The sequence below is a fragment of the Macaca mulatta genome, chromosome 13 (assembly GCF_049350105.2).
Source record: "Macaca mulatta isolate MMU2019108-1 chromosome 13, T2T-MMU8v2.0, whole genome shotgun sequence".
Classification (NCBI taxonomy): Eukaryota; Metazoa; Chordata; class Mammalia; order Primates; family Cercopithecidae; genus Macaca; species Macaca mulatta.
This window is the reverse complement of record NC_133418.1, coordinates 10,805,350-10,826,704: the sequence shown is the minus strand read 5'-3', so window position 1 is coordinate 10,826,704 and position 21,355 is coordinate 10,805,350. Positions and strand designations below refer to the sequence as shown.

At 39.7% G+C, this 21,355-nt stretch overlaps 2 protein-coding genes across 3 annotated transcripts in view; one reads left to right on the top strand and one right to left on the bottom strand.

Moving 5' to 3' along the window:
- Nucleotides 1-6,884: 6,884 nt before the first annotated feature.
- Nucleotides 6,885-21,355, bottom strand: part of SLC9A2 (solute carrier family 9 member A2) — a 91,060-nt gene continuing 76,589 nt past the window's right edge. Inside the window, exons 8-12 of the mRNA XM_001108368.5 lie at nucleotides 17,225-17,386; nucleotides 12,419-12,515; nucleotides 10,256-10,387; nucleotides 9,023-9,113; nucleotides 6,885-7,420 (exon numbers count right to left, since the gene is read on the bottom strand). Coding sequence (XP_001108368.3) covers nucleotides 7,050-7,420; nucleotides 9,023-9,113; nucleotides 10,256-10,387; nucleotides 12,419-12,515; nucleotides 17,225-17,386 — 853 coding nt within the window. The 3' untranslated portion in view covers nucleotides 6,885-7,049. The remainder of the gene's footprint in view (nucleotides 7,421-9,022; nucleotides 9,114-10,255; nucleotides 10,388-12,418; nucleotides 12,516-17,224; nucleotides 17,387-21,355) is intronic.
- Nucleotides 7,313-21,355, top strand: part of LOC106993093 (uncharacterized) — a 49,357-nt gene continuing 35,314 nt past the window's right edge. For both annotated transcript variants that reach the window (XM_077958952.1, XM_077958953.1), the window contains exons 1-4: nucleotides 7,313-7,442; nucleotides 7,812-8,019; nucleotides 10,618-10,736; nucleotides 12,194-12,383. In XM_077958952.1, the coding sequence (XP_077815078.1) occupies nucleotides 7,877-8,019; nucleotides 10,618-10,736; nucleotides 12,194-12,383 (452 nt within the window). In that variant the 5' untranslated portion in view covers nucleotides 7,313-7,442; nucleotides 7,812-7,876. The remainder of the gene's footprint in view (nucleotides 7,443-7,811; nucleotides 8,020-10,617; nucleotides 10,737-12,193; nucleotides 12,384-21,355) is intronic.

Genomic DNA, 21,355 nt, shown 5'->3' with positions numbered 1-21,355 from the left:
ATTAAAATAATTTTTTTTTAGCCCTAATTATTTGCCAGTCACATGATAATTCTCTTCCAAAAAAAGAAAAAAAAAAACTCCTTTATAATTGTAATGAGGTACTATCATTTATTCTTTTTTTTTTTTTTTTTTTTTTTTTTTTTTGAGACGGAGTCTCGCTCTGTCACCCAGGCTGGAGTGCAGTGGTGCGATCTCGGCTCACTGCAAGCTCCGCCTCCCGGATTCACGCCATTCTCCTGCCCCAGCCTCCCGAGTAGCTGGGACTACAGGCGCCCGCCACCTCGCCTGGCTAATTTTTTTTGTATTTTTTTTTAGTAGAGACGGGGTTTCACCGTGTTAGCCAGGATGGTCTCAATCTCCTGACCTCGTGATCCACCCGTCTCGGCCTCCCAAAGTGCTGGGATTACAGGCTTGAGCCACCGCGCCCGGCCCATTTATTCTTATAAGTTGTATTTTTAGAAGTTGCTGATGTATCTTGCCACGTATTTCAATTCAGGATCCAGAAGTGCTTTGAAAAATGTAATCTCCAGTATGCTAGAACACATCATATAGTAAAAACAAGGCTTTGGCTTTTAAAACCATTATGCAGATACCAAATATATACGTAATCTGATATTTATACTGAGGGCCAGTAAATAGAGGACAGTTAATCCTTGGAGGATGCAGGGGTTAGGAGTGCCAAGCCCCCAAAACAGTAGAAAATTTGAGTGTAACTTTTGACTCTCTAAAAATTTACTACTAATAGCTTACTGTTGACGTGAAGCCCTACCAGCAACATTAATAGTCAATTGACATGTATTCTTATGTTACATGTATTATATACTATATTTTTACAATAAAGTAAGCTAGAAAAACAGTGTTAAGAAAAAGAGAAAATATTATTAAGTGGAAATGGAATCATAGGGGTCTTCATCCTTGTCACCTTCATTTTGAGTAGGCTGAAGGGGAGGAGGAGGAGAAGGGATTGATCTTGCTGTATTAGGGGTGGCAGAGGTGGAAGAAAATCCCCATTTAAGTGGATCTGTATAGTTCAAATCTGTGTTGTTGAAGGGTCAACTGTAGTTTTAAGGTAACGTCTCACAATAGGATTTATTTCTAGTTAAGCAGATGCACAAATACTTAGGTCTCTTATTTTTCCCAAACAGGTATCTAAACACCATTTTATAGATAGCTGTCTACTAAAACAATAAAAGCAAAACTTCTGTTTTCCTGATTCAATAAAAGGAACGTTACTGATTCTTATTTATTTATGAGATGGAGTCTCACTCTGCCGCTTAGGCGGGGGTGCAGTGGCACGATCTTGGCTCACTGCAACCTCTGCTTCTGGGTTCAAGCAATTCTCCTGCCTCAGCCTCCCGAGTTGCTGGGACTACAGGCACCTGCCACCATGCCCGGGTAATTTTTGTATTTTTAGTGGAGACGGTTTCACTATGTTGGCCAGGCTGGTCTCAAACTCCTGACCTCAGGCGATCTACCCACCTCTGCCTGCCTCCCAGAGTGCTAGGGTTACAGGCATGAGCAACGGTTCCTGGCCACTGATTCTTATTTTTTAAAATGACTTCACACAGCTTGTATTTTTCCTTCCAGGGAGAAGATAATTAATTATAAACATTAAGGAAGGAGTGTTAATTATTGCTGATAACTCACACAGCATAAGAATGAACTGTAAGGATCTTGTTTGAACAAAGCATTGTATTTTGATCAGTTCTACATCTTGATACAGTTCTTTTTTCAAAGCATCCACTGTAGGGGAAGAAAGTGGTTAAAATACCTATTAATGATTGCAACTGATAACATGGATAGAAGACAGTCTTCCTTCAGGCTTACCAAAGAATCCCCATGCCATTTTGAGTAGTTGAGACGCAGCCTCTTGTCCAGACTGAGAACTAGTTTTTGGTGTGAGAGCTTACCTACCTACACCTGTCCCAAGTTTGCTTAATGAGATTGGAACCACATAAAATATCCAAGGCAAACCTAATAAAGGTGTTCCGCCGCTGACTCTGGGGCTGGACCCTTGTGGGTCTGTATGTACATGACTAGGTAGGCGTTTGCCTTAAGTTATCTGTTCTGTGGGGCTGAAGCACAGGCCTGGCCATCACAAAGCCTAACATCTGTCAGGCCCAGTCTGTGACATCACTGACAAGGGTGAGCATTTTCCTTGGGTCACCTTCAAAGTACCTTCACTGTGTATCTCTCTGGAATGAATAACACTGAAATGAACTGGAACACTGAAATGAATGAACTGTAACTGCCATTCAAAATAACTTTCTAGCTAAAAATCCTCCCCTTCAGCCTACTCAAAATGAAGGTGACAAGGATGAAGACCCTTATGATTCCATTTCCACTTCCTAATATTCTTTCTCTTTTTCTTAACACTTTTTCTCTAGCTTACTTTATTGTAAAAAAGGACTTAAACTAAAGGTTCAATAGTAAGATATGGTTATGGTAGGAAATCCACTGTTTATTAATCAGATGCCAAAGTATTCATGGAAACCTAAAATTTGATGTGTTAATACATGTCTTTTGCATAATCTTTAAAAATTATTTGGTAAGGCAATAATTGGAATTAACTTTTTTTCTTTACGTTTGCATGGGAAGGCCGTATTTAATGTTTAAAAGCATATACCATCTTTGAGCCCTTTTGTAGAGCCTTTTTAGATATAACAATTAATGAACCAATTAAAATGTTTATTCCTCTAATCAGGTTCTGTTACACTGTAATAGAGTTAGCCTAGTCTGAGATATATGCATTTGGAATTAAAAGAATTGAAATTTTCAACACTCTGAAGCTCTTACCTTTCAAGAATTTTAGCCATCACAATTCCATTCAACACAAACGAGAGTGGTTTCATACACAAATATAAAAACTGGGACGGTTCTGTTTTCACGTATGTACCATTTTCTCCATAAGTGATTAAAGGTTTACATGTGAATTTTTTTTTTTTTTTTTTTTTTTTTTTTTTTTTTTTTTTTTTTTTGAGACGGAGTCTCGCTCTGTCGCCCAGGCTGGAGTGCAGTGGCCGGATCTCAGCTCACTGCAAGCTCTGCCTCCTGGGTTTATGCCGTTCTCCTGCCTCAGCCTCCCCAGTAGTTGGGACTACAGGCGCCCGCCACCTCGCCCAGCTAGTTTTTTGTATTTTTTTAGTAGAGACGGGGTTTCACCGTGTTAGCCAGGATGGTCTCGATCTCCTGACCTCGTGATCCACCCGTCTCGGCCTCCCAAAGTGCTGGGATTACAGGCTTGAGCCACCGCGCCCGGCCACATGTGATTTAATATTTAAACTTTGGTAAGATTTTTCATAGAAACAAGGAAAAATTTCCTTTGTCCATGTACATATACAAAATTCGTTTGGTAAGCAAGGTTATCCTAACTGGATACAAACAGCTTCATCTAAATTAGAAATTTAGTCTCCAGTCATACTTATGAATCAACAGGAGCCAATAACATAAAAAAGGATAAAAATGTTTGAATTTTTAATTCAAGATATTTTGTTCCAGAAATCAGAAAAATCACAGCCTCTGTGTCGGTATTCTGTCTGCTGGGCATCTCATGCAGTGACATTTCTGTACCCTCCAGTAGAAGAACAACAGATTCCCATACAACCTCTGCACGTACTGAAAGGTCTTAGAATACATTCTGAGTCATCAACATAATCCATATGCTGTGTAGATTGAAAAGTGTGTAATAATCCATTCACAGTAGACAGGTTAACTCTACACCTAGAAAAACTCATTTCTTGACCATGCAATTAAGAGAACAAAGCTACAGTGTATTAGCTACACTTAGTAAGATATGACTTTATCTGAAAAGGTGCAGGAAGTTTAAAAAGAAAAAGGATCAAAAAATGATGTGCCAGCGTGACACTGAAGTGGTCTGCAAAGTCCCCATCTGCATATTTGACCTGCACACCCCCAGGGTGGCTGACCCGTCTGAGGGTGTCAGCTAGACACAGAGTGGATGACGCTGGGGGGATTCTAAAGGAAGGTGTCATCTGTCAGGGACGAGGAGCCATGGTTATGCCACGAAGCTGGTAACCAAACGGGGCTTCTGCTTTCCTTAGAAGGGGGTTGAAGAAAGGGTTGGTTAAAAAGTGGGATAAAAAGTAGCAGCGAGCCACACACTTTAACCTCGTGTGTGCCAGAGTGTTCTTTTTCAGATTGATGAGAGAATCAGCACGTGGTGGTCAAACCTCAGCAGATAATGCCAACAGCTGCTTCATCCGGACAAAGTGATCTCTTTAATCACATTTTTAAGAAGAAAGTACAGTGTGCACTTTGACAAAAATATTGCAGATTATAAAACACGACTTTTAACATAAACACAATTTGGGCAGTACAATAAATGCAAAACGTGCTGAGACTTGTACTAACTGTGTTTCTCTACAGTTTTTATATAAATCAATACCCTCACTGCCCAGGTAAAATAATACACCCCACCATAAAGCTGAGCAAAAGCTGAAAGAAATCTCTTCACAGACACTTTGTGAGCATACGCACAAAACACATGCTTTTAAAAGTATCAGACTTTGAAGCCAATTTCTAGTTTGCTCACTGACATAACTGTTCCCAACAGTCTCCCCTTAGCATTACATATAAAGTAATAAACCCCGACTTTTCACTTATAGGTAGTTCAAATCAAATTTTGTTACAACCAACACCGAAGACCTATCAAAAATCTACAGTCACATTGGAACTTTGGTTGGATCAAGTGTTGTTTGGACGAAGGAAGGGCTTTACAAAGGACTAGGGCTCTCTCTAGTACAGAAATTTAGATTGTGACAGTATTTAGATTATGAAAATATTTAGTCAATACTCTCCTTCATAATGACTAGTGACTAGAATTTAAGAGTTACAAAAAGAAGAAAGTATAGAGAAAAAGCCAAAGTCAAATTTATTTTTATTGCCTTTGTCATTCAACAAACAAGAAAAAAACTGATAGTAATTAAGATTTAAGTTTTCCTTTATACATGGTCATCCAAATTCTATATGGATGAATTACTGAAAGCTGAATTTGGTCTACCTGCTTAACAAGAAGTGATGTAAACATTTTCATGTTTTCCCCTTCAGTTCCAGAAAGTTAAACTCTTTAAAATAGTTATAAACATAGGAAACCAGGAAAAATGAGGAAATTTATTCTTTAAGGTCACTTTCAATTTCTGTATTTCTTTTCAGATTTCATACTGTAGCTATTCTGAAAATTGATTTTTGGCATTCTCAAAAATCTACATCACATATCTTGATGAATCATGTTATAAAATTTTATGTCAGTTTTCATTTGTGTTAAGCAGAATAAATGTATTTATATATATAAATATTTTCATTTAAAATAGAGATTTTGGCACAAAGTCCTAAGCCTGTAGTTTTCAAATTGCATTCTATGCTACTTTCCCTGGATCAAGGAATTGTGCTCCTATGAACTTGTACCTTGTGTATGTAACCTTTGCTGTGTCTCATGCTTGACAATCCAGCAGTATTCTAAGACTTTAGAACATGAGAAAAAGGTGTAGATTTACTTCTCCTTGTTGGTGGAGGTGGTGAAGGGGTGGAAAACCACTTCTGAGGATTTTTGTCTTAAGATTTTCATGTTTCCCTCCTGATAATACAGTAGGCACTTGCATCCTTTGGGGTATCTTCAGTGGGAAATCAAAGGACTGTGTGAGTGGCTTCATTTACTTTCTACACTCAGAAATGCAGAGCGTGTTCCAGTCAAGTTTTAAAGAATTATTTAGAAGAAAGACAGGCCAATAAAATCTACAGTTAAGAGATAGAGAATCAAATACTAATCTTTAATGCTTATATTCCACTTCTTTTCTTTCTGCTGTACTTTTAAAAAGTACTCCAATGAGTATAATTCAATTTTATATGAAAATTCTGAGTTACTATATTATCGAATGCGGAGAGGTAACAAATTACAGACTAGTGCAAAACAGTAGGACTCCCACATTCTCCAAAGTGCTTCCCGAATAAAATTCAAAACTTGATATCTCACCAACTCAACTTGTTAAACTTTAGAATATTGTATCTATAAACTTTCTTCCTTGTCTGCTTGGAGCCTCTAACCTGGAGGCTCAAAATTCAAGCATCACTCTACAGAAAAATTCTGCTGAAGCAGGTGATCATAGATCGGCATAGATCACCTGCCTCCTCCTCCTACTATTGCACAACATAAAACCCACCAGCAAGTTGTAACCAGGTGCTCCCCTGTGCCCCCACTTGCCACATGGACCCTCATGGGTGGAACTTCATCAAAAGCTGCTCCCAAATCTGTCAACACAATAAGCTGGTGGATACTTGGGCATCCTTTCTCTCTGCCCCATTTAAACAAGAAGAAGAAATGGAATTTTGATGTCACCCCCAAACACACAGTAGACAGAGGAACAAGTTAAAAAACAGACTCTCAGTAGTTCATAGGAGTCCTGGCACCTCCAATCTGCGCTCTGGGAGTCAGGCCATTCCTTCAGGATGACGTTCTGATTGTTTGCCCAGTTTGAGTCATCAGGTGTCTCTGCTTCCAGCTGTGCTCTTCACTTACCAGCTGCTCCATCGGGTCAGGACAGGGAAAAGCTTCCACCCTGAGCTTAGGAGTCACCCCCAAACACCATCCTTCTCCCCTGGGAAAGAAAGCTGTTCTCGATACTTTTAGTGCCATTCACTTAACGACTGATTACAGATATACATATTTTTTCATAAATAAAATCTGAAGCACATACGTAATATATTAAAATCTTCACCGACAAGGGTGTGTTAAAAATTTCAAGTTCTGTCATTCAAGTTCAATAAAGGCACACATTACCATTTTTTTTTTTTCAGGCCTGCAAATAATACAATTGCCACCTGTAAGTCACAAAAGGCATTTTGTGGGACTATCTTTTATTGGATTTTCCTTTTCTTCGGATTTGCCTCATTTATCCGTGGCATGAATCTATCGCCCCCCGGAAGTATTTAGATGCACAGAGAGTTTTCATGGATTCCACTGTTTTGTCGGGTTTCAGAGTAACAAAGCACAGCTGTGCTGGGTCAGACACTCACATCTGCTTTGGCTGCTTCTATTAAGGCTTCTCACTCCCGAATCTGGCTTTCCGGCTTCCAGGTTCCGATGCCCTCCAGACCAACCGTGGTGGTGGCTTGGGCGGGATGCATTCAGTCAAACTGTCTTCCCTCTCTGGGTCAAACTGGTCTTTAGAGAGAAGGGGCTGCTGTAGTAAGCCTGACGTCTGGGTGCCCTTTTCTCTGCTGTGGGGTGTTGGGGGGGTGCTGGGCTTCTCTCGGCCAGATTCAACATCTACCTCGTTCTTCCATTCCATTTTATAGGCCTGGGAGGATTTCTTGGAGAACTGTTCTGGCAAGAAGCGCCTGGCTCTGGGCTGCAAATTGAGCACGGTGGTCCCGGCATCTGTGTCTGAGTCACTGCTATTGCCATCTATCACGGAGCAAAAGACAAGGTGGGCAAGCATTTTAGAGAGAAGGCATTGCAAGAGTACCTTAGTGGGTCAGGCAACTGATACGTCCTGGGACTCTGGGGAGAGGGGAGGTTAGCGGGCTTGTGCTAATTTTAGGTGATTGGCCTTGTGCATCTCACATAACCCCTGCGAGCACCCATGCCCACAAGTATATATTCATGCTAACTTTGAGGAGCTTACTGTGTGCCAGGCATTGTCTTAAGTCTTTTCAAATGCGTTAGCCCATTTTGTCTTCACAATCACCTACTTTACAGATGGGGTAACTAGGTTCAAGAGGTATCTGTAGGTGGTGGAGCTGGGATTCCAACCGAGCCCCTTTGGTAGTAGCAGCTGTGCTCATCTGCCCCACAGGGATGATCCCAGGAGGGCTCAGCCTGGCATCTGGCACACAGCAGGCGGTCTGATAATCACATGCTATGGAGAAGATTCTTGCCTTGATCTGGAACCTCAAACACGGCTTTGCTGATTTCCTTTACATGTCCACAAAAGGGCCAAAACCCTTTGCAAACAAAGGGAGGAGACAGCTTTGGAACCAGATTCAGGTGCTGGAGCGCTGTGGGTAAGGCAGTGAACAAAATGCTTGTCCAGGAGTTGACATTCTTGGGAACTGAGAGCATGTTTGCTGGTGGGACCAAGGGCCACTGTTCTAAATATTCAGTGCTGCCTTGTCTTCCCCCGATTATTCTCGCCTCACCCTCCTTTACCACCAGCCATCATTTAGACTTCCCTCTTCACAGTTAATTAAGCAAGCCCCCCCACCAAAAAAAGAGGGGTAATGATTGTTCCATCCCACATTTAAAGAAAATTTTATTTTAGATTCTAGGGGTACATGTGCAGATTTGTTACATGGGTATATTGCATGGTGCTGAGGTTTGGGCTTCTAAAAATCCCATCACCCAAGTAGTGAACATAGTACCAACAGGTAATTTTTCAACCCTTGCCCCTTGCCCGGCTCCCTACCTCCCACCTTTTGAAATCCCTAGTGTTTATTGTTCCCGCCTTTGTGTCCTGTGTATCTAATGTTTAGCTCCCACTTGTAAGTGAAAATATATGGTATTTGGTTTTCTCTTTCTGCATGAAGTCCCTTAGACATCCCACATTTTAATAACATGAAATCCTAATATAGTTCTTCTGGGGTTCACAGACAATGTCTTCAGTGTCTACATAAAGATAACTATCACATTAAAAAGATATTAGACATTATAACAAAGCTTTATAGTTATAGCCAGAATAAATACATGGCTGCTTTCATGAAAATATATTGGAATTACTTTAAAATTTTAATTACTTAAACATTTGCAGAATTACAACTTTCTGTTTACCTGCCCTTGAACCCCATGGTGACAATATTTGCTGGAAAATAACTGATTGGATTCTTTAGAATCTGCACAGAATGCCTTTCCAAAACGTTGCAATGCGGAGTAAAATTCACCCAGTTATTATTTTAGATTTGCAAACTCTGGAACTCACGCTTAATGAAGAAAAATAATAGGAAAATTTGTCTAGTTTATAAACATTGGCAAATAAATTTAAAATTTTTCAGCTCCAACTATATTCATTACCTGCATTAAAAATAGTCTTCCTCTTTTGTAGCTTTTCTGGAAGCTTTGTATTTTTAGGTAAGGATAAATATCGGGAGGTTGAAGTGGAAGCCTGTAAAATATAAAATCGTACTTAAATGATACAAGTGGCACTTATTGTATATTAAAGATTAAAAATTGTATGGCAAAACTTCATGATAAAAACCAGAATTTTAATTCCTGATTCCAAAATTACTTTGTGGAGGGCTGTAACTGTTATAACTTGAAATAATTAAATCCCTTCCAAAATAGAATGGAGATCCCTACAAAGGGAAATAGAAATAAGTGGGAAATAAATTAGAAACACATATGAAAACCACTGGCTCTTCTCAAAGAAAAGCTACTGAAACATCTATGTATAAAAGTACTGCCAGAAAGACTTAGAACCTACACGTATGGGGAAGAAGATATGTTTACAAATATATATATGTAAGGTTTTTTTTTACTTTAATAAATCTTTAAAATGATATTAATAGAACAAAAAGTATTACTACAGCTAATTTACTGGCATTTCAAGTACCGCAGTCACTAGCGTTTTAAATTAACTTTTAATTAACACTGCTACATTTTACACATAAAGTAACTCCTTGTTCACATATAACCATTTTGATTTCTGACAACCCAATATAGGATATTATTAAAAATAAGCCTCAATTCTTGCTACGTGAAGCCAATATATCATATTATTATTATTATTAAGACGGAGTCTCGCTCTGTCATCCAGGCTGGAGTGCAGTGGCGCGATCTCGGCTCACTGCAATCTCCACTTCGGTTCAAGCTATTCTTCTGTCTCAGTCTCCCAAGAAGCTGGGATTACAGGTGCATGCCACCATACCCAGCTAATGTTTTTTGTATTTTAGTAGAGATGGGGTTTCACCATGTTGCCCAGGCTGGTCTCAAACTCCTGAGCTCAGGCAATCCACCCACCTCGGCTTACCAAAGTGCTGCCATTACAGGTGTGAGCCACCACACCAGGCCCACAATATTGTTTTTAAATGACTTTCCTCATTTATTGACAGTTCCCTGAACCAACTGCAATGCTGGCCACACTACCTGCGAACACTCACATCCCCCAGCCACCTGGCCTTCCTGCAGCTTCTCAGAGAACTGTCAACAGCCACTTGATTGGCAGAGCTGATGATGACCATCAGCTGATCAATGGAAGGGCTGTTGGCTCCACCCCTGGAAGTCTCCCAGAGGCACACACTCAGTTACCCTGTGTTCTCGTTTCAAGCTGCTGTCCTTCCTAATGCTTTCTCGCAAACTGTGCCGCCGGCGAATCAGAATCTCCTTGGCTTGTCTCTCATTTGTGTCGGCAGTCAGACTGTGTCTGTTGTAGGATAAAGTCTGAAATGAAACACATAGAGGACATTAAAAAAAAAAAACCCTGATCATTTCCCCAGAAATTCCAAGACTTTAGCACATTTCTTTGGATCTGCACCTCAGCTAAGCACTTACAACTCCTGTGCAGAGCAAAAAATTAAGAGTATAAAAATTAACAAACAGTTTTCAGATCTTCAAAGAATTTATATTTTCTTTTCATTTTGTGTGTTTTTTTTTTTCTTTTTCTTTTTTAGAGTTGAGGTCTTGCTCTGTCACTCAGGCTGGAATGCAGTGGCGCTCATAGCTCACTGCAGCCTCCAACTCCTGGGCTCAGGCAACTCTCCCACCTCAGCCTTCCAAGTCGGTATTACAGGTATGTGCCACATAGTTCATCCTTCAATAAAAGTCAGATCATAAGGTTTGTTTTTCATTGAAAAGTGTGATTTTCATAAATGAGAAAAATGATTGATTTCATCAAGTGCCGTGTCTACCTTGATGTCTCTTGTAGGTATTTAGCCATCATTAACATCTGGAAATAAAATACAAGTCACCATGCTACAGCCTCTTTTGAATAGGAATTACTGACGTTAAAAACAAACCACTTTGAGCCACTTGGTGGTGCCATGCCCTTCTGACTAACTTCAGAACGTTCCCTTTTTTCAACTGGGTTGTCACATGAAGAGAGCTGGTGACACTCCTCACAATGATTACCTTCCAGTGTTTGAAAAATAAAATTCCTAAACCAGGGCTGTACATGGCATCCGCTTTTAGTTTTATAGGGTACATAAAAATGTGGTTCCTAAAATAAATCATAAATAATTAAATTCATTTCTGATAGAATAAACATGTACTTCTTGGGAATATCCCCATGTCCAGAAATATATTAGGTTCTATTGAGAGATGCAAACGTAACACAGAACAAAGCTTCATTCCTGCCTTGAGGAGATTACTATCTCATTGAGCATCTAAGGCTAACACGATTATACAAAATCATGGAAATAAGTGCTGCAACTACATGGTACCGTATAAGCTCCAAGTGCTATTCCATTTAACCACAGGATGGGAATAATATGGTGGCTGTTGGGGGAGCCTTAAAAACTGGAGGCTTTGGTCCAGCTGACAGGAAGGTGTGAGATGCTCCCGGGGGATAGTGAGAAATCCACTTGGGCCAAAGTACAAAAACAGAACCTCTCACTCCCTGGGTGTTTCAGGGAGCAGATGGGTGAGGGAGATGTGGAAATACGGTTGGATAAAGTGGAACTTGGAAATAGAGTCCAAATTTTCAATGAATAGTTTAGCTTGGGAGCCACAACTATTGTTTTGTTTCATTTTAAATTAAAAGGTACTGTAGGAAAAAGGGTCAGGTAAGAGTCATGTGGATGGAATGGGGACACCCTGTGGGGAGACCAGCTAAGAAGCTGCTGAAACACCCCCACATGAGTGAGGAGGACTCCTGACAAGCCCAAGTGCCACTTCACCTCCCTGTGCCTCAATTTCTTTATCTGTGAAATGGCGACAACAGTAACACCTACCACTCATTGGAGGATTAAATGAGTTAACGCATGCAACACACTGAAATGGGGCTTGGAAAATTGAGGGCACTCTCTATTCCTTAGCTGTGTTGTTAGCAAATTATTAGAATAAGGTGCTAACAATGGAAACGAAGTGAAAGAAGTGACTCAGGAGAGAAGAAACTATAGCACTTTATAAACAACAAGGAGGGTGAGCGCCATTTTAAAAGTCTAAGCTATAAAACTATTTCTTTAAAACAAACAGCAATCAATTCATTTCTTTAAAATTAGTCTACATGTGCATTTCTTTATATCTAAGAGCACAGCAGCAGAACTCCCAGGGGACCCCAAGGCTTCAGCCATGGTGTCCAGGAGGATAGTAAGACCCTGAAGCAGGGTGGAGAGAAGCAGAAGGAGAGAAGATGCCCAGCATGGGACCTGCTGAGCCCAGTGTCATGGTGCAGTCTCCAATTACAGCGCAAAACCAGAAGGCGTCCTGTTAGCCAACGGTAAGTAAATATTTTGCTACATAAATTATTCTCACTCGCTGACGGATGTGATAGAGATTTCTTGATAGGAGTTCTCGAATTTCATCAGTTTCAGTAGATGTGGCCCTCCTTATTTTTTCTTCACGACAATCACTGTGAAAGTTTAGAAAAAGAATATTTTACCTTTCAACAAATATTAGAATCATTGATTTTCTTCCTTAGAGCGATAAGTATTTAAGACGAGTCTTCAGTTTTAAAAATAGCCCTTGGGGATTATTCAGTAACTTAAAATAATTCCAAATTCTGTAACTCTTATTTCAGTTTCAAAATCATTCATGGCACGTTTAACAATTCACAAGTTTTCAGAGTCTATTCATGTCATTATATTTTCAAGGAAGAAAAACTACAATGGCTTATAATGCTACATCACTTTATTATTTCTAACACTCCATAAATAAAGTAAAATAGAATAGTTTTCTCCAACAGAAACCTAATTGACTTCAATTTACCATTAAGTTTTCATATTTTAAAAACCCCATCATAAATATTTGCAAACACACCGTTTATAACATGTACGTATATCCAGTCAATCCTCATTTGTGGGTTCCATAATCATGAACTCACCTACTTGCTAGTATTGATTTATAAACCCAATATCAGAATTTCAGTATTTTTGCAGTTATTCACAGACATATGCAGAGTGACAAAAAATTTGAGTCATTTTACACACTTTCCCTGAAGATGTTGAACAAGGAGGCGTCTGCTTTCTTGTTTCCACTCTCGTACTATAAATAATGTCCTTCTCACAGTCTATTTAGCGCTATGATTATTTATATTTTTACATTATTTATTGGTGATTCTACTGCTTTAAATGGCCCCCAGGCATTGCCGAAGTGCTGTCTAGAGTTCCCAAGCACAAGAAGCCTGTGATGTGCCTTACAGAGAAAATGTGTTAAGTAAGCTTGGTCATACATGAGTTCATAGTGTTCTTGACCATGAATTCAATGTCAGTGAATTAGTGATGTATATTAAATAAGGTATCTGTAAACATAAACATACATAAAATAGGTTACATATCGATTGGCTGATGAAAATTTTGTGACCAGAGGCTCAAAGGAACCTAACGTTGTATGTCCCCATAGAAAAACGTTTCAGTATTTGCAGCCAGGTGCAGTGGCTCATGCCTGTAATCCCAGCACTTTGGGAGACCGATGAGGGGGGGTGGATCACCTGAGGTTGGGAGTTCGAGACCAACCTGACCAACATGGCGAAACCCAGTCTCTACTAAAAATACAAAAATTAACCGGGCGTGGTGGTGGGCGCCTGTAATCCCAACTATTGAGGAGGCTGAGGCAGGAGAACCTCTTGAACCCGGGAGGCGGAGGTTGCAGTGAGCTGAGATCATACCATTGTACTCTAGCCTGGGTGACAGAGCAAGACTCTGCCTCAAAAAAAGAAGAAAAAAAGCTTTCAGTATTTGCGTATCAGTATTTGAGGCTACTTTATGGAATGTAACCACCGCAAAGAATGACCATTGGGACTGCATTTACATGTTTTTATTCTAACTCCTTCCAAAAAAGGGTTTGAGGCAGGCTACAAAAATATGTAGTACGAGAAAATAAAGAGAAAAGAAAAATCAAGAAAACAAATTAAAGCCAGGAAGGTTAATATGCCTAAATGCAAGTCTTCTAGAAGAGGCACTGAGGACACAGAAATTAAAGAGCATAGTTTTCTTGTATTTTTCAATGCAAATTTAGCATTGCTGTGAACCAATCATGAAAGTAATTACTTGGGTACAAAACCTGGTGCACAGTGGGTAATGGATACACAGAGAGGAGCAAACAGAACTGATGCTTCGGCGGGACAGACTTCTCTAGAGTTGGATGATTCATTTTTGCCTCCTCTCAATTGCTCAGATGGTTTATGAGAAGCATTTTCTCAGGGAAAGGTGGTGTTGTTGAGACAGTTGTCCCACTTTCTAGTCAGGTTTTTTTTTTTTTTTGATCATCAAAGTTAATTCACGGATTTTCAGAGTCGGAAGGAATATAAGAGGTCATTAAGTAACGATCTATCTTTTTGATATCTCATTTTCTTATATAATGTGCACACCAAATTCCTACCAAAATATTTTTGCATACATCTAGTGACAAGTGTATGACTACATCCCTGTTTATACTTAAACAATTTTTTTATAAAATGTAATATAAACTACACGAATCTTATATGTTCAGGGAAGCGAACATACTTAGACAACCACTGCTCAAGTCAAGAAACAGAACATTCACTAGAATCCCAGAAACTACTTCATGTTCCTCCTACCAATCACTAATTCTCTCCCTCTTTGCCAACAGTAATAACTATTCTGACTTCTAATGTCATAGATTCATTGTGCCTGAACTTAAACCTTATATACATGAAACAGTATAATACGTAGTCTTTTGCATTTAGCTTCTGTTCCTGAGCATTATGCTGAAGATTCATTTATGTTATTGCATATGGCTATAATGCATTCAGTTTCACTGCTGTATAATATTCCATGGTATAAGTATACCACAGTTCATCTGTTTTGTTGTTGATGTATAGTTGGCTAAATTCCAATTTTTGGATATTGCAAACAATGCTTCTATGAATATTCACATGCATGTTTTTTAGAACACACATGATTATTTGCCATTTGCATATCCTGTTTTATCAAGTGTCTGAACAAGTTCCTTGTCCATTGTTCTATAGGATTGTCTTTTTTCCCGTAGCCCTTTGTCAGTTATGTGAGGCAAGTATCTTCTCCCAGTCTGTGATTTGCCTTTTCACCTCTTTAAGGATGTATTGGGCTAAACAAAATCTCATGATTTTAATACAGTTCAGTATATCAATCTTTTTCTTTATAGCTTGTGCTTTTTGGAGCTTGTTTAAAAAAAGTAATTTCCTATCACAACATTAAGGTATGTTCCTACAGAATCTTCAAAAGCTTTATTGTTTCACTTCTCACATTCAGATCTACAGTATACCTTGACTTGATAGTGTGAGGCAGTGGTTAATTTCATTTTATTTTCATATGAATACCTAATTGATCAGAACCATTTATTCAAGGCATCTTTTCTCCCCCACTGCTTATTCTGTAAACTTTGTCATTAATCAGATTTCCATATATTGGTGGGTCTGTTCTAAACTATTTTGTTCCACTGGCTTGCTTATCTGTCCTGTTCCAATATCATATTGTCTTAATCATGTAACTTTATATGAAGTCCTGTTATCTAATAATGTAAACCTTCCAAGTCTGTACCTCTTCAAAATTGTCTTGACTTTTTGTATTTCCATTAAAACTTTAGGACCAACTGATCTAAACATACATACACACACACACACACACACACACACACCCCCCCTGGGATTTTGAATGACATGTCATTGAATCCAAATATCAGCTTGAGGAAAATTTAAAATTGAACAATATTGAGTATTTCTTTTCTTCTAGTAATATTGTCTTTAATTTATCTGTTTTGCACTCAATATGTAGCTTTCTGTATTTTTCTCTTTTTCTTTATTTTGGTTATTTCCTTATTACCTATTTTCTAATTAAGCATTTCTCTCATTAACTCTGTCTAATCTGCTGCTACACACATCAAATAAGATCATAAAGTCAGTTACTTTGTTTGTAGCTCAAGAATTTCCATTTAATAATCTCCATGATATTGCCAAAACTTTCAATGTAATTTTCTTTCCTTAAACATACACAGACACAGACACAGACACACACACACACACACACACACACACATTTTATACTTTAAAAGTCTGTCTGATAATTCAGTTATCTGAATTCCTGTTATGCTTATTACAACTATTTTGTTTCTTTTTCTTAATGTTTTAAATCACATTTTCTTTTTTTGTTTTTGTTTTTTTTTTGAGACGGAGTCTTGCTCATCACCCAGGCTGGAGTGCAGTGGCACTATCTCGGCTCACTGCAAGCTCCGCCTCCCGGGTTCACACCATTCTCCTGCCTCAGCCTCCTGAGTAGCTGGGACTACAGGCGCCTGCCACCACGCCCAGCTAATTTTTTTATTTTTAGCAGAGACAGGGTTTCACTGTGTTAGCCAGGATGGTCTTGATCTCCTGACCTCATGATCCTCCCGCCTCAGCCTCCCAAAGTGCTGGGATTACAGGCATGAGCCACTGCGCCTGGCCTAAATCACATTTTCTTGTCTACTCATACATTTGGTTATTTTTTATCAGTTGGATATTGTTTAGGAAAATTCATAGAAGCAGTTTAAGGCTCTTTATAATCCTTGTTTTCCTCCCTGGGTAATTTAATCTTGTTTCTCTCAAGGGTCTAAAATAACACAACACAAAACAGGACATAAAACATATAAAATAACATAACATACACATGTCTAAGGTTTCATATTTTAACCAGAATCTCATTCTGCTGTGAGATCTTAAGACATCTTTCTAGGGCACAGGTCAATTTTTTTTTTTTTTTTTTTTTTTTGAGACAGTGTCTCACCCTGTCACTCAGGCTGGAGTGCAGTGCTACCATCTCAGTTCACTGCAACCTCTGCCTTCTGGGTTCAAGTGATTCTCATGCCTTAGCCTCCTGAGTAGCTGGTATTACAGGTGCACACCATCATGCCCAGCTAATTTTTGTATTTTCAGTAGAGACAGGGTTTCACCATGTTGGCCAGGCTGGTCTTGAACTCCTGGCCTCAAGTGATCTGCCTGCCTCGGCCTCCCAAAGTGCTGGGATTACAGGAATGAGCCACTGCACCTGGCCTGGGTCAAATTTTCAAAATTATTATTACTAGTTTCAAAATACTATCAATGCATATTTAGCAATACTAACTTTTGTTTTGCAAGACCATACTTACTTTAGAGATGGATATGTAGGGACAGTACTTATCATCCCAGTCTCTGCCATCTCAATGGCATGTTTTATTTCAAGCTTCTTATATAAAGATACAATGCTTGACTTTGGTTGGTTTTCCCGAATCAAAAGCTTCCGCAGATATTTATCATCAAACTTTTTAAACCTGTAAATAAAGAAACTTTCAATAAATTAATACTGGATTGACTAAGAAAATTGTTGTTGTTTTTACCAATAAAGTCATTTCCACCATTCCCAGGAGAATACTTAGTAGCAGCATTTAGCTAATCTGGTCATTTTATATATTTAGTAGGTGCCTACCTGTATAAATGTGTATGTGTATACATACATATGTAAGTGTATGTATATATATATACACACACATACACATATGCATGTGTGTGTGTATTATACATATGTATGCATGTATGTGTATGTACATATACATATAGATATGTATACATACACAGATATGTATATATACACATACACATATATGTATATATGACACATACTGCTACATTTTTATATATGACCCTGATGCACATAAATCTAGTATTCACTAATTACAGATTAAAATACATATGTTTCTCTCTTTACCATTTCTCTACTTCTGCTTTTAGCAAAATGGCTCAGAAAGGTTCTCACTGTTTGTTTTCTCCAATTCCTCTCCTCTGATTCTCTCTTGAACATTCACATTGCTTCAATACTGCATTAAAGCTACTCTTATCAAAGTGGTCAGTGAACCACATGATATAATTGCAGTGGGCAATTATGAATCCTCATCTTTCCTGCCCTCACTTGTTTAAACTATTGTCTTCGTTTGGCTTCCAGGATACCACCCTGGGGTACACCAACCTCTTTCTCACCCTCTCTCTGTTTTGTTTTTTTCTTTTGACCTCCTAATGTGGGAGTGCTCTGGGCCTCAGTTCTTGGTTCTCTTTCATACCGCCACTCACTCCCATCACCATCTTGCCCAGTCTCCTAGCTTTTAATAGCATCTCTATGCCAATGACCCCCACATTTGTATCTCCAGCTCCAACCTCTCGGCCAAACCCCAGATATGAGCTTTTGGCTACTTACTCAACATCTGCAGCTGGATAGCTCTGGGGCATCTCAAATTTAACATATTCCAACTGAACTGACATTCTGCCAGAGTCCTCCCATCTCAGTGAACGATGACTCCACCAGGTCAAAAATCCTGGTGTCATCCTGGATTCTTCTACTTTTCTCATGTTGTATGTTATGGGCTGAATTGTGTCCCGCCAAAAATTCATATGCTAAAGTCTAATCCCCAGTAGCTCAGACTGTGACCACATTTGAAGATCTAGTGTTTACAGAAGTGATTAAGTCAAGATGAGGCCATCAAAATGGGCCCAAATCCAAAATGACTGGTGCACTTACAAAAAGAAGAGATTTGGATTCCAACACATACAGAGAGAAGGAAGATGATGTGAAGAGGCAGAGAGGAGACAGCCATCTACAAGCCAAGCAGAGGGGCGTAGAACAGAACCTTCCCTTATGGCCCTCAGAAGATATGAGCCCTGCTGACACCTTGATGTCTGACTTCTAGCCCCCAGGATTATGAGACAATTCATTTCTGTTGAACCACTCAATCTGTGGTACTTTGGTTATGGCAGCCCTAGCAGACCAGTATTCCAAATCTTTGCTCCATCAGCAATTTCTGTTGGTTCCACCATCAAAATATATACAAAATCCAGCCATCTCCCACCCCATCTAATGCTATCGCCCTGGTCCAAAACATCATTCTCTCTCACCGGATTCTGGTAGTGAGCACCTAATTGGCATTTCTACTTCCACCATTGCATTTCTACAGAAGCCCAAGTGCTCCTGTTAAAATATGTCCAACGATGTAACTGTTCTGCATCTTCCTTGGGTACAAGTACAATGCCCTGTGACTTCCTACACAATCTGGGTCTGCCCCTTTTGGTACTGTGCCCCTCTTCCTTAGCTGCAACCTCACTGGTGTCCTTCCTGTATTAAAGACTTACCAGCAGTGCTCCCATTTCTGAGTCTTTATACTTACTATTCCTTCTACTAGGAATCCTTTTCCCCAGATACCGGCAGGGCTCACTTTTTACACTTCTTTTAAGTCTTTCCTTGACAATCATTTTCTCAAAAAGTGCCCTTCCTATCCATCCTGTTAGAATTGCACACAGCCTTCCTCTCCCAGCAGTCCCCATCTCGCTGCCCAGATGTATTTTTCTCCATAGTAGTTACCACTTCCTAGCATGACATACAATGTACTTGTCTTACTTTCTGTCTCCTGGCACAAGAATGTAAGGTCTACATGGGCAGACCTTACATTTTTTTTTGTTTTGTTTTTTTTTTTTTGTTTTGTTTTGTTTTGTTTTCCATATCACGAGTGCCTGGCACACTATAAGCACATGTGGTAGAATGAATGATTTGGTCCCACGTCCTCCCTGTATCCACATCCTCTGCCATATTACTTGGCAATGGCCTTCCACCATGGCCTAGATGACTTGCTTTGCCCTGTTCCTTGCCAGCATGCTCAATAATGTTCCTTGCTTTGGTCAGTGGGCTATTAGCAGACACAATGAAAGAAGCAGTGGCTTAACCTGGGCTTGCACATGGAGGCTTACATCTTGTGCTTCAACAATCACTATTAGAAAAATATACAGAGTGGCTCCTTAGTCCCAGGACAAAGGTGACTGTCACATGGAGCAGAGTCACCTCACCCCAGTCACACCAGATAGGTCTAGCCAGAATCAGCGGGCAGCCAGCCAACCCACTGGAGCACGTGAACAAGCCCGGCCTCAACTTGGCCAAGCCCAACCCCAGTCAGCCTCTTGACTCATGCACTTTAATAATAATGACGTGTTCTGAGCAGCTGAGTTTTGGGGATGGTTTGTTACACAACATTATAATGTCAATACATAAGTGAAGCAGCATGCAATAAATATTTGTTGAGAAAGAATTAAGTGTACTACGTGGTCACCACAAGTCCAAGGAGGTTTATAGACACACCTGTGCCATGAAAGGAATCAGTGTTAACCCACATTCTTGTTGATAGTCCTTTGTTCTAAATACTAGAGGGCTCTGAATAATTAAAGAAGAGCCATCCTGAATGTGCTTTGTTTTTGGCCACTAAAGATTGGGTCTACTTTTTTCTACTTTTAATTGGAGTTTTATGTTAGGCCCATTGGGCCAGGACTCCTAGCAGCAACACACCTTTTCAAACTTTTATTATTGTTGTTGTTTGAGCTTTTCACTAGAGAGAAGTAAAAGGAAGAACAAGCACCAAGGACAATGGCATCTGCTCTATTTTGTGTAGTGATAGTGTGTTTTCCTTGCTTCAGTTCCACGCCTTTCATTTCTCTGCTAAGCTACACATAGGTGTTCTATTTCACCATCATTAGACTGCTTGTGCCAAGACTGAGAAGGGTCCCTGCCGTATCCCCCTTCATTCTCAAAGGATCAAATACCTCAAGAATTCTCTGGCAGAACCACTGGAAATCCACAGCGTAAGGATTCCAGAGAAAAGGGAAAGACACTCAACATGCCTGAAACAATCGCTTCTTTTTGATGCTGATGTTTAGTAACATTAACAATCACCAAGGATGTGATCTCAGCAGAACTCATTTTAAAAATGTCCTGTGTCAGCACCACATCCCGCTGCACCCACTTCCCTGCTCTACCTGTGTGCCTTTGACAATCCTGGAAACTTTGAAATTTTCCTGGAAAAAAAATTGTGCACGGAAATACATCAATGCTTTCAAAATTATTAAAAGAAGTGTATCCACTGCAGTGGCAAATGCTAGCCACGTAACATTCCCTTTCAGGCATGGGGCAAGGTTGGCTCTCTCATCTTTAGCACTTACAGCCAATTAGTCTGGCAGCCTTTGGATGTGTTCCTAGGGCAGACTCATGGACCCCAGAGATAATGTCTCTGCCTGAAAGACAGACGTAGCCAGACTTTCTCTGACATTTCTTCTCCTGAGTTCCAGACCAAACCCACACGACCACAGCATCTACCTCTTCCTTCTTCTGACAGTGCCCCAGGACCAGGTGGCCTGATGACTGTGCGAGGCCAATCTCTATTCCCCCTTGTGGGAGGCAGAGCAGCAGTAGACATTTTGAACCTAATACTCAC